This window comes from Hermetia illucens, chromosome 2 (genome assembly GCF_905115235.1).
Source record: "Hermetia illucens chromosome 2, iHerIll2.2.curated.20191125, whole genome shotgun sequence".
NCBI classification, from domain to species: domain Eukaryota; kingdom Metazoa; phylum Arthropoda; class Insecta; order Diptera; family Stratiomyidae; genus Hermetia; species Hermetia illucens.
This window is the reverse complement of record NC_051850.1, coordinates 7,160,887-7,173,347: the sequence shown is the minus strand read 5'-3', so window position 1 is coordinate 7,173,347 and position 12,461 is coordinate 7,160,887. Positions and strand designations below refer to the sequence as shown.

General features: G+C 44.3%; 1 protein-coding gene across 1 annotated transcript; it reads left to right on the top strand.

Moving 5' to 3' along the window:
• Positions 1-8,159: 8,159 nt before the first annotated feature.
• On the top strand, positions 8,160-9,152 carry LOC119648660 (1,4-beta-D-glucan cellobiohydrolase C-like). Its single transcript, XM_038050439.1, has 2 exons — positions 8,160-8,316; positions 8,499-9,152. Exons 1-2 carry the CDS (start codon positions 8,307-8,309, stop codon positions 8,963-8,965), a joined length of 477 nt encoding a protein of 158 aa, XP_037906367.1. The 5' UTR covers positions 8,160-8,306; the 3' UTR covers positions 8,966-9,152.
• The last annotated feature ends 3,309 nt before the right edge of the window (positions 9,153-12,461 follow it).

The following is a 12,461-nucleotide window of genomic DNA, read 5'->3' as shown; positions in this document are numbered from 1 at the left end:
CTTAACGATCTTGTCCAGCATTGTGCCATAAATTCGGATGGAGGCTCTAAGCCCAAGGATCGGACGTAATGCAATATCCCCCTCGGTCCGGGGGATATGTGGCCACGATGATCCCCCAATAATATATTTATGACTGCGATGATATTGTTAGGCAATTATAGTGTTGAAAAGTGCAGACTGCTTTCGGCGCTCAGCACCGCGCTCAAAGCGTGCTCCGGGAATAGATATATGCATAGACGCTTATAATTCCTCATCGAGGGTCACCATTCTCCGCGTACGGAGTTCTTGCCTCAACTAAATTAAGTTGTTTCTTCCATTATTTATAGTTCTTCCACATGGGGAATGGGAAGGCATCTTGAGCGTTGCTGCCAAGGTGCAATATCAATACCATGCAAGATTTATGTGATCTGGCTGAAGAGGGAATTGGAAAAAAAAGGAACGATCGGATGGAGTGGATCACAGTGAGGAAGCAATGGAAATAGTTTCGAGATTTCGGATATCGTTGGGAAGAGTTATGGGTTCACTGAAGCTGACAAAGAAGTGAATAAATTGTTGAGTGTACAGGGTGTCGTGGGTATCTTTGGACAAGGGAAGGGTATCTCATCAATTGAACCATTTTTTCTATTCGTCCCTTGGGGGAACTCGAGTGAAATGCATGGAAGTTCACGTATGCTGGTGCTGGTCCCCGGATTTTCCCCGGAGTAATGTTGTAGCTTCCACGGGGTATCGTGGAGAGAAGGATGCGACCTACCATTTCAGTCACTTCCTCGCATCACCCTACAAACCACAATAGACCGAAAACCCTCGTAAACAGGCATATCCACTCGTGGCGATCAGTTTCACATTTTGCCCCCTTTGGCAACCTATTGAATCACGCCGAACGAGTGGGTAATCTTCAATTCTTCTTCTTCAGTAGCCCCACTTGCACTCGACTCCGTCCGTTCTATTCCCAATTGCATTCATGCCAAAGATCATTTTCGTTTGATTAACAGCCTCTTTTTGCATATTGTGCGCGATCTAACCGCCACATCCTTCCCTGCATTCGGTATCTACTGAAATTTCTGCACTTTGGAATGCGTATGGAGCTCCTCACACCAGACCATCTAGAAACGTGATAGCCCTTTTTCGCCTTCATTTTGGCGGAGACTAGCGCGAAATGGTGGTGTTGAAAATTTCTCGGAATTCCACGGGAAAAAATGATTATAATTGAAGATAGATGGGTTTGGAAGGATTCTGGAAAATGCATTGAGAACGAGTACCATATGTGACTAGTGCGGAGTGCAATGAGATAAGATTTCAAGCTGGAAGTAAGATTCGTCATGCTTTGAAGGAATTTCATGGCAATTTATTTGGTGTCCAATTTGAAAGGATTCCTTCAATTGGTTGTTCAAAAGATCGGAGAGATAAATCGTTTGCTATGGAAGTCAAATATTTCTTTAATTTGGGGTATTTCCAGGTTATCTTGACGTTGAGAAAGCATGTATGATGAGAACGAAAGATTTTCCCATTGAATATGAGAATGCGTCTCCTGTTGAGTAAAATATCTTTTGGGGTCAAGCAATGGATTGCAGGTTAGACTGATGCGAAATACAGCCTTCTGGCAGCCAACCTATCTCTCAGGGGTTGATGTCTGGCTCCCCAGGACCTAAGCCCCTTGTTTAAGAAGATCGTTGTTGGGAGGTGGCTCCATTATTAAGGGATCGATACGGATCTAGAACGAGGAGTCGAAAAACGTCTCTCCCAATCCAGGGTATTCTGTGAAGCATGCACATTGGATAGTTTGCAATCGGGGGTAACTTACTGTATTCGGAGCCTCATTGAGTAAGCCTGACCTTACCGTGGGGGGTTGTGCCATGGTGGACCTTCTAACTCCCTCATACTCGTGGGAATTATATGAGCAATACAATAAAATCAAACAATAAACAAGCCGGACCCCGTGCCGCACACAAACAGGCTTGTCAGGCGGAAGCACATCTCCCCTCACACTTCGTGCCAGGGCACATCATTCAAGAAGGAGAAGTTGGGAGGTCGAATGGTCGAGCTAAGGTTAATATTGGCCGACTGCGAGGACCGCAACAAAAGTCCCCGCTCAAAGAGCAGAGACCAGCAAAAATAAGTCTAAGGTCACCATATCAGATGTCAGGAAGGAGACAGGTATCTGCGCTATCTTAAGGACGACCTCTAACCAGAGGCCTTTAAGAAAACTCAGAACAGACCTAAGCCTTCAGCATCAAAGCCAAGAAAGTGTGGAGTAGCGGCAATCAGTCAGTCCGCAAGAGAGAAGTGCTCCCAAGAAACCTGAACTCGAACCCAAGAGGGAGGAAATCTGGGGGCGGTCAGTGGTGAAGGTGGAAAAGAGCTGACCCGCCGTTACCAATGCTAATGTGTTAAAGAGCATTCGACTTGCCATAGTGCCAAAAGTATTTCCGGAGCAAATACTCGTGAGGGAATTAATTGAGAAACTGATTGTCATAGAGATGTATTAGGGCTTGAATAAGGAGCTTGCGTTCACCGGTATACGCTTTCGAACAGGTCTTGTAGTTGTAGACTGCGCCACGGAGGACACGGTGGACTGGCTTAGGCACTATAGTCGCCAAACTGCTAGGATGGAAGGGAACGAAATGGCCGATATTTACTGCGGATGATATACTGGAGGCACACATGGTGACAGTTTACCTTCCCAAAGCTATAGAGATTAAGTCACGATTCTGCGCTTCCTCATCATTCAAAAAACGGAACTCCACACACGATGATGGACAGTTTCTAGAAGCAAGGAGGAGGGCAAAGGGAAATTTTGTCGCGGTCGGTGCAGACGACCGATCGAGTGGTGTAAATGCTTCATCAATTACATATTGGTTAGTATACTTGTGCACGTCCACAGCGGGAAACCAAGGAAGGATACTTCGGAGGACTCATCGGGTTTTGAGCCTACCAAAGTCCTTGAAGGAATCACGGAAGTCGTATAGGCTGAAAGGGCAGAACCGAGCAAGAAAGTGGACCCGCTACCCTCAGAAGAGGAGAAGCTGGACAATTTTGGTCAAGGATTTCTAGAGCTCAAGTTGGACAGCGAAATGTAACAAAGTGTCTTGTCGGAGGAGAATGATAATACCCTGATATTTGAGCAAAGTTCGAAGTCTTAAAGGAACCAATGGCCAGCATTAAAACAGCCCAGGTAAAGCTCAACCATGCAAAAGTTGCATCTGAAGTAATTGTAAGGGTAAGTTCCTAGGATAACATTGGAATAGTTCTGGCTGAAGAACGGTGGGTGTATCGTGGGCAGATTCACGATCTGTAAGGAGAAAGTATGCAGGTAATTTACCTGACCAACCAACCAAGAGCTTGCGTCATTCTCTAAAGAAACTTAAAATATTTACGTCTTCCAAAACTGGGGACCTCGTGCCTGGTCAAGTCTCACTGGAAGCCGGGGGAAGAACTCAAGAGGCAGCCGTGGCATCAGGAGGAGGAGGAGGAGGTGGTCTAATGAGAATTCTATGTCGGGTCACAGAATAACCAGATTTGACAGAGAGGACAACTTGAAAGTAAATAAAATAATGAGGAATCTCAGGAGGATAGACTGCGATCTTACGCCAGACATCTGAGTGACAACAGGACCCATCTATAGGTGAGCGGTGACATCAGGAAAGAAATAGAGCTAGAAATAATGGTGAAAGGCCTCAACAGAGTTGTCATTAATCCATATGCGGCCAGCTGTGCGGTTACGACAGTGAAGTCATCAAGGAACGTATCCTGGCGAAAAAGGAACTTAGCTAGAATGAGAAAGGAGGTGCGAAAACTCTTCAACCAAGGGATTGGCAGAGGTACAAAAGGACACGAATAGCAACGCGATTAGGGAAGCGAAATGAAAGAGGTTCAGGAAATTTCATGAATGGATAAAACAAACCACAGGAGCATCCATGCTATATAAAGCTATAGCGAAACACAAGGCAATATCTTCTGTCTGTCTGAAGAAGTAAGATGGGACATTCATCGAGAATGAGGAGGGCAGGATTTATTCATTTCTCGGGGTCTTATACCACGAGGGAAAGCAATAGGATTCTGCCTGACAGCACATAAACGGATAGAAAGGCGAAAAAGGGTGAATTAGAAACTAGCGAAACTGGTATGCTCGGAAGCTAGAGTAAAATGGGCAGTGGGAACCTTTATAATACTGAAATCACCCGCAGTAGATGGTATCTTACTAGCACTATTTCAAGGGGGCCCAGAAATAATCTTTGAGTTTGTTCTAAGGGTATAAGGGGCACCATAGCCTTGGGATATATATCAAGGGCATGGAGACGGGCAAAAGTGGTCTTTATTCCGAAAGCGGGTAAAAAGGATTCTTTTCACCCTAAATCTTTCACTACGGAAGGATGCCGACAAGGTGGGGTATTATTACCATTAATGTGGGGCATGGTAGTTGATAAATGCCTAAAAGGGCTAACAAACACTGGAATACAGGTCCAGGGTAACGCTGATGATACTGTTTTAATTTGTAGGGGCTAATGTGAGGATACTCTATGTGACAAAATTCAAACCGGACTGCGAATCACTAGTAGTGGTTGCAGGAAAGCGGAGCTGCGCATAAGACCAGCAAAGGAAAATATATACCATTCACTCCGAAGCGCAAGCTTCATCACCCGAGAGCCAGAGGTGGCATAGAGGTGAGGTCAAATATTTGGGAATCACACTAGGTCAAAAACTACTTTGGAAGACACATTTTGAAAACATATGTCGGACAGCCACAAGGGCTTTGATAACTTGCAGGTCAAAAGCAGGGAAAAAATGCACCCCGTGAATGCAGCAATAATAAAGGGGATGGCGGACTTAGGAATTCCTCGATTCTCGAACAAAATTCAAAGAGCAATGAAGCAATGAAAACTTGCCCAACGGCATCCCTGGAGGTCCTTCTGTCATTGACTCGTCCCCACCTGTACATACAGATGCAAGAAAGGCGATCTTTAAAATGTCCGGGAGTACCAGTGAGGCGGGGGAGCCTCCTAAATCGAAGGAAAATTGATATTCTTTCTAAGCGGCGCATCCCGAATTACTGAAAAAATCTTGACCCACTTCCTTTTTCGACTCTCTTGATGGATATTTCCTATCATATCAGTTCTACCCTGAAGATCTCGGAGTCACTTTAGATAATGAGCCCCGCTTCGATACCCATTGCTTCGAAGTTACCAATCGAGTTGGGGAACAGTCACAACTCCTCTGATTTTGACTTAATTCAACCAGTGAGCACAAATGACTGCTTCCCTAAATTTTGGATTGTGCAGCTCATCGGCAACTTCGATAGGGTGGCCGAATCGAAAGCACGATAGGATTGATTATTTCCTTAACCAGCTTATTAGTCGGCGTTGAGGTTTTCAGTCTTGAGTCAGCACAAGATCGGGAAGAAACGATCCTTGAGAGTGTATTCTATATTGGAGTGGCGGATGATGTCGATCACACCTTTTTCTTTTGTAGAAGGTGGAATGGGATTTGTCAACAACTTTATGTAGACATAGGTGGGTACTCTCCGGGTGACATTGTCAGAACTGGCAGATTGTTGCTCATTATATTCCTATTTTTCTGATTGCGAAGAAGATGGGTGAAGGGACCGGAAGGTAAGGCGGCTAGTTTGACCGTTCGTAGTTTGTGACTATGGTTTGATGGCATGAATGGTTTCATTTTAGCGTAATTCTACATCTTCATGTGATTTCACGTCCTTAGATCGTCTACGAAACCAATTGACAATAATATGTGAAGGTAAAGCGCTTACATAATGTTTGATTAATGTGGCCCTCGTGAAGAAACCTATCGTCACGAGCTACTTTTTCGGTCTGTCAGGAAAATCTCTCTGAAATCCGCACAGATAAGCTGAGGTAGCTAGCCAAGGATACCCAGTTTAACCAAAGTGCCCTTAGTCCAACCGTAGGTCGCCAAATTAATGGTATGCCTGAAAACGGTCATCGAATTATGAGTGGGACCCACGACTCGATCATTGAAACCTATATTGTAGTTCGATAGACCATCCGCAAGCTCCATGAACGGGTGCAGAATTTTGTATAGATATACCCTCTCTAACATGTTCTCTCTAGTGTCTAAAAGCTAGGAAGGGTGGTATGAAGGAGTTACGGCCTGTAGTTTTTGGGGCTTCTTTAGTAAGTCCAAATTTAGCCTCCCTACTAGGTCTAATTTCCTCTTGGCTCAGAGGCAAGATAATCTTAACATTGAAATTTTTTGGAAGGCACCATCACTATACCGAGAAGAAGATGCGGGCATGTCAGTTGTGGTATTCGCCATATTATTTTCTTCATAGCAACCCTGTGCGCGGCTCCCCAGGGGTTTTGGGCTTCCTCCGTGCAAAGGTCTTTGAAGCATTCACGCTTGCCTGTCCATATAGCTTGCTTAAGCCTACCTTACAGATTCGCGCACACTTCCCGTTTTTCGTCTTCCGCTAGATCGTTGGCAGATCCTTCATGCTCTAAAGCATGTAGCGCACAAATCCACCATTTCTGTGTCCCACTAAAAGTTTAAGCGCCTTTTGGTGAGAAAGTGTCATCCCGGCATGGCAGCATCGCATGAACTAGTTATGCACCTCATCGTCTATGCTACCTTTTCTCAAGAAGTTCTATTGAGGTCATGGCCTCCGAAAAGCGTCTATGTGAATACATCCCCGTCGAAGGTTTCCTCCCTCCCGCGGAAACGCACCTTGCTGCGTGGCCCATTATCAATTTGGAAGAAAATTGCCAGGCGATCGCTATGAATATAGTGCTCATTGACAAATCAGACCATTCTCATCGTCGATTCACATGTGATAAATTGGCTTTTGAGCCCGAGTCTGTCTCGCGAAAAGTGACTACATTTTCAATGTTTGCAAGCACCAAGTTTAGCTCCGCAAAAGCCTTAAGTGAAAGGCTTGATTTTCACTCCCGCGGTGATTATGACCACTTTGACTCCGTTTTCATAGATGGTCTATGAGAGTAGGTCTTGCGCTGCTTCGCAATGGTTGAGGTTGAATTGTATCAATCTTACTTCTTCATTGTATCTAAGGCTCCCCTAAATACTAGGCGTCTGGTGGTGCCAGTGTTCGACAGTCCATGTTCTTTTTCTCCTTACAATGCAAGCAGCCTTGCACATCGATGGTGGCTTCTCAAGTCAGCAAATTTCCCTAAAAAGATATGGTGTGGAGCTAATTCCTACTGCACCATTCCTTCCTGTAGCATGAGATGTTGTAGTAACCAAGTTTTTGCAAGTTCACTCATTTTTTTTCGTATTCGGATTAATGTAGGATAATCGTCTGTTATTCTATCTAAACCTAACTTAACATTTACTTGTTTCTTCTATGCCCTAAGAGCTTTCAACAATGTGACTCCAGAGCTTCGAGCTTTCCTGCATTTTTCTGACGTATAATCATTGTGTTTCAGGAAACATCATTTCGGATTTAGAATTACGCCGGCATACAGGTCAGATATAAGCGGAGGAGCGAACATTTTATATGTTACACAATGAAAATGAATGCCGATGTTTTGTTAGCCTTACAGACATGATCAACGATCCTTTACTAAGGAGCTGCGAGGTGCGAAAAAGTCGAACTTATTGAAAATCCCTGTGGAGAACTACTGCTAAAAATACGTAGTCAGCGTTGAAATGGTGAGCGGAAAATTCTTTATTTAAATAATAAGATTTACTGACATTTCAAGCCTCCAAAATTGCATATCTGACTCAGCCTCCTTCGTGACATTGGTTGAATATTTTTTTTTTCAATTATTATCATGTAAATTGAAAATTATTTCCTGTACCAGTCAGTCAATTGTCCACCCCGAACATGAAATGATAAGACCACAAATCAGGAATTTCGCGCAATGTAATCATCGATTAGTCCAAGCCAGCTATCTTTATCGTTCCAATTAAGATAGATTTTGAATTAGCTTTCATAATTAGGCACCAAAAAACAGAGTTGTCAAAATGAGAAGGGGTGGGAATTCTCTGAAGTTTCAGGTACTCATACTTAGTGAGAATTTTTATTTGACTATCTTGTTTAGTATATGTATCTATATTTACTCATCTTTTTTTCTAGCTTTTTGATTGGGTGGGGTATTTCCTCTATATTTTGCGTAGCCACTTGATCGATTTCTTATCTTTTACTTGTTCAACTTCCTATCGTTTCTTTGAAATATGGAATTCACGACCATATAAAGGTGTCAACTGAACAGACTTTGGTCAAACCTTTTTGAAAATTTAGACAGCACGGATTGAACGTTAGTATCTAGTACTGCTATCTATTGTTCGAATATCTTGCGGATTACATACCGGTCATCAAAATGAAAGCTGGTGAGTTAAGTGCGGGGTGTGGTAACGGAAAATTGAAGTCCTATATAATTTTGGAGTGTCCTTTATATAGTGCATACGTGTAGTAGAATCCTTGAGAATGCCAAAGATAGTGTGTGCATATTGTCATCTTAATTGCGTTTTTTTTAAAGCTACCAAGAAGTAACGAAGAATTTATTCCCCAGGACTAACTCTCGTCCTCCTCGCTGGCATAATCGCCTTCAGTTCTGGACAATCCACCCCAAGCTGTATCGGACTAGCGAATGGATATACTTTCAACAATCCTTTAGTCACTGCTTACTACTACCTTTGTTTGGATGGGGTACCTGTCCCCATGCAATGTCAAACTGGATATATTTTCTGCACTGGGGATACAGCCTGTACGAAAGGTACAACTTGTCCGGCTGCAACTACTACAACGACAACAACAACAACAACGACAACAACAACAACAACCACTCCGAAACCTACAGTACCGACAACATCTGTGGATTGTAGTAAATATCCTAATTTAAGTTTGTTCGAGGATCCAAACAATTGTAACGGATATTACATGTGTTTGGATGGAAAGCCGATTTCTGGAAAATGTCTAAACAACTTTGCCTTTGATAAGACCACGGGAACATGTTCCTCAGATCCTTGCACGTCATAGAGACAGGAGCAGGTGAAAACTGGGTAACCAAAAGTGGTTTTCCCTATACACTTCCTTGTTGGAAAGTGCAGGTTTCGACTGAAAACCAATAAATTTGCATTGTATCGAATTTTCAAAATAGTATTATTGTGTTAGGCCTAAGTTCATACTGTGAAGGAAATATACCAGATAAAAGAGAAAGCCAAAACGTTACAATTTTTACTATAACAAGCTTCGTCGGGGGGTTAAGGATACCAAGGCGTCTTAATCTCAATGACCAGGTAATTATGGTCAAGGAAGATGGGCGAGATTAAAGCAGTAGGATCACTCTCAAGACCATTCGACATCAACAACGGTCTACGACAAGCAGATGCCCTATCATGCGTCCTCTGTAACCTGGCCCTCGAGAAAGTGATCCGTGATGCTGAGGTAAATGCAAGGGGTACGATCCTCTTTAAGTCCACCCAACTACTGGCCTATGCTGAAGATATCAGCATCATGGGAATAACCACCCGAGACGTACAAACTGCCTTCATCCAGATCAAGCAGGCGGCGCGAGATCTTGGGCTGCACATCAATGAAGGCAAGACAAAATATATGGTGGTAACGTCAGCACCGAAAACGAACCAACCAACAACATCAAACCGCACTGGTCAAACACGAAGAAGAAAAAGGATAGGAGAATACAACTTTGAGACCGTTGACAATTTCTCCTATCTAGGGTCGAAAATCACAACCGATAACAGCTACTATGATGAAATCCGCGCACGGTTGTTGTCAGCCAACAGAGCCTATATCAGCTTACAAAGACTGTTCCGTTCGAAACGTCTCACCATAGGGTCAAAGCTCTTACTGTACAAGACTATGATCTTGCCAGTCCTCATGTATTCCTCGGAAACTTGGGTTCTTAGCAAGAAAAATTGCGAACTCTTGGCCACGTTCGAGAGAAGAATCCTCCGAAGAATTTTTGGCCCCCTAAATGAGGATGGACGATTCCGTAGCCTACACAATGACGAAATCTATGAGCGATACCATGACCATGATCCGTATGGATGAGGATGATCCCACCCGGAAAGTCTATAAGGGGAATATCTATGGTAAAAAAAGAAGACGAGCAGACCCTGCCTAAAATGGAGCGATGGCGTAGGTCAGGACGCTAGACAACTTTTAGGGATATCGAATTGGTGGACCTCGGCGCAAAACCGGGATGTCTGGAGTTCCTTATTAAGGCAGGCCTAGACCAGATATCGGTTGTTGCGCCGTTGATGATGATGATGAAACTGGCTGGTTTCGAAACTAAGCAGTTGTCTGAGTTGCTGACTACGTTTCCTTCTGTTCTTCTTCTGAGGTGATTTTACCTGCACATGCCCAACTGGTGTAAACATGTTAGCTTTCCAATTCTTTCTAGTAATTTCTCCTCCTCTTTTCTGCTACTTTTTTTTTTTTTGAAAATACTTCTTCTGCTCTGCAGTTCAATATCATCGAGAAATACTTGGACTTTCTATCCTTTCCAGCCTCCCTGAGCATTCTTTCGCTTGTGTGTTCTCTCACCGAGTTATGGACCTAGGCTAAAGGGGTCTAGATTTGGGGGGGGGGGGGGGGGTTCAGTCTGGCGCGTTACCGGACTCACTCAATGAGCAGTGCATCGAAGGCGTCGTTTAATTTGTATATCTGGGATGCATGGTTTTCGGCGACGGTGGCACCGAACTGGGTGCTGCTAGACGCTAGACCCCTTTCGCTCTTCTGCCTTAAAGCTGGAATCACAGTTATATCGACACCAAGATAAAGTTAAGACTGTTCTGTACTAATGGCCTTTTTGTAGTGCTAAATCGGAGTTGCACATGGAAAGTAACCCTCACCATACTCCAAAGCTTCAAGTTTCCCTGAACACTTGTGTGCGGTATATCATCAGAGTAAGCCGGCATGAAACTGTTTTGAGCAAAAGCCTTGGCCGGAATTGGGGGTGTATAGGTCATACTTTCAGGCCGGACGACAATTGCATTGCTGTCTACGCCATGCAGTGGAACCCACTGTATTAAGATGGTCGATCGCCTTAAAAATACTTGGCATAGAATAGTAGAGGAGGTGTGCACGCTTCTCGGGAAATCTTGGAGGTAGTTGGCGTGTGTTTAAGGGGATCGCGCACGATGGCGCATAGGTGTGGATAACGCGTCGAACGAAAAGGTGAATAGAAACCATATACGTAGACCACCTGGAAGGTATCAAAGCATGGGATACATTGCCTTTCTTTCGCCACCATTCAAAAGATCCTCGATGACCAGCTTCGTCAACCTGGTCTCAAGGTTAGTCCGCAACTTAGACTTCAGTTTGCCGCTGGCGGAATAGCTATTCGCCTGCGCCACTCGTGGATTCACATGGATCAACCTGACGATTTTGAGACAGAAGTTCTATGGCTCGTGCTCGCTAAGTCCAGTTCTATGACAGTCGCTTCCAGGCTGAGAACCCGTAGTCCATCTGTACCTCCCTTCCGCAGGTCTTGGCTGTTGGTCCCCGTACAGGGAAGCTGTGGATTCAACAGCCAATATCTCCCATCTGGATGGCAGCATTGCGTTCTCTCTCTCACTACTTCTATTGTCTGTCTCGTAAAATTTGTGTCCATGTTCTAGTCCCACCGTATATCTTGGTACATTGACTAGTTCGACCACCAATGGAAGCTGAAGATGCTCACGTTATTCAGAGTCTACATACTATGGACTAGTTCGTTATTTTAGTTTAGTGTCGGAATCTGCAGCTACAAGCACTCACACCTTTGTTAGGCCCATTTATATAACTATCCCTGTAGATCGCCTATTTAACGGCCTCTCGCCTACGGTCTTCACAGGCTTTCGCGAATCTGAGAACATTCTCCAGAGGTAGAGAATGCGCGGACTCTTCGTTGAAGAGAACCTTAACAAGGTATCTTCGTTTGAGGTCTGAGGAGGCCGGGCAGCTGCGTACGAAGTGCGGGACCATCTCCTCCGCTCGCTCACATTTGCTGCATATGGCCGAGACCACCACTCCGACTTTTTCCATGTGGCAGTTTAAAGAGCAATGTTCCGCAAAAAGCCCTACTAGGGTCTTCATTTCCCACTTCTTCAGGGACATTAAAAATGTCGCTCTAGCGGCCGCGGGCTCTTTCACAAGGATTTTCACCTGCCGAAAGAAGTTCAAATTTCTCCATTCGGCTTCATGAATCCTTGCCAGACTGTCAGAACAGTTTCGAATGGTGCGACTCCTCCATGTTTGTCGCAAACATTGTTCTGCTGCCAATCAAATGGCATATATCTTCACCTGGAATATGGTCGTCATTTTTCCGAGAGGTCGAGCCAGTTTGGTAATTGAATTTTCCGAAAATCCCTCTACGCTCGATCCGTTTTCCATGACTGAACCGTCGGTGAAGATTATTAAGTCTGTAATCCCAAAAGACTCGTAGCCATTTATCGACCATTCTTTTCTTTCGGTGATTACGACGGAGTATGTCTTTTCGAAGACGAATCTGGAAACCATATGAGCAGGG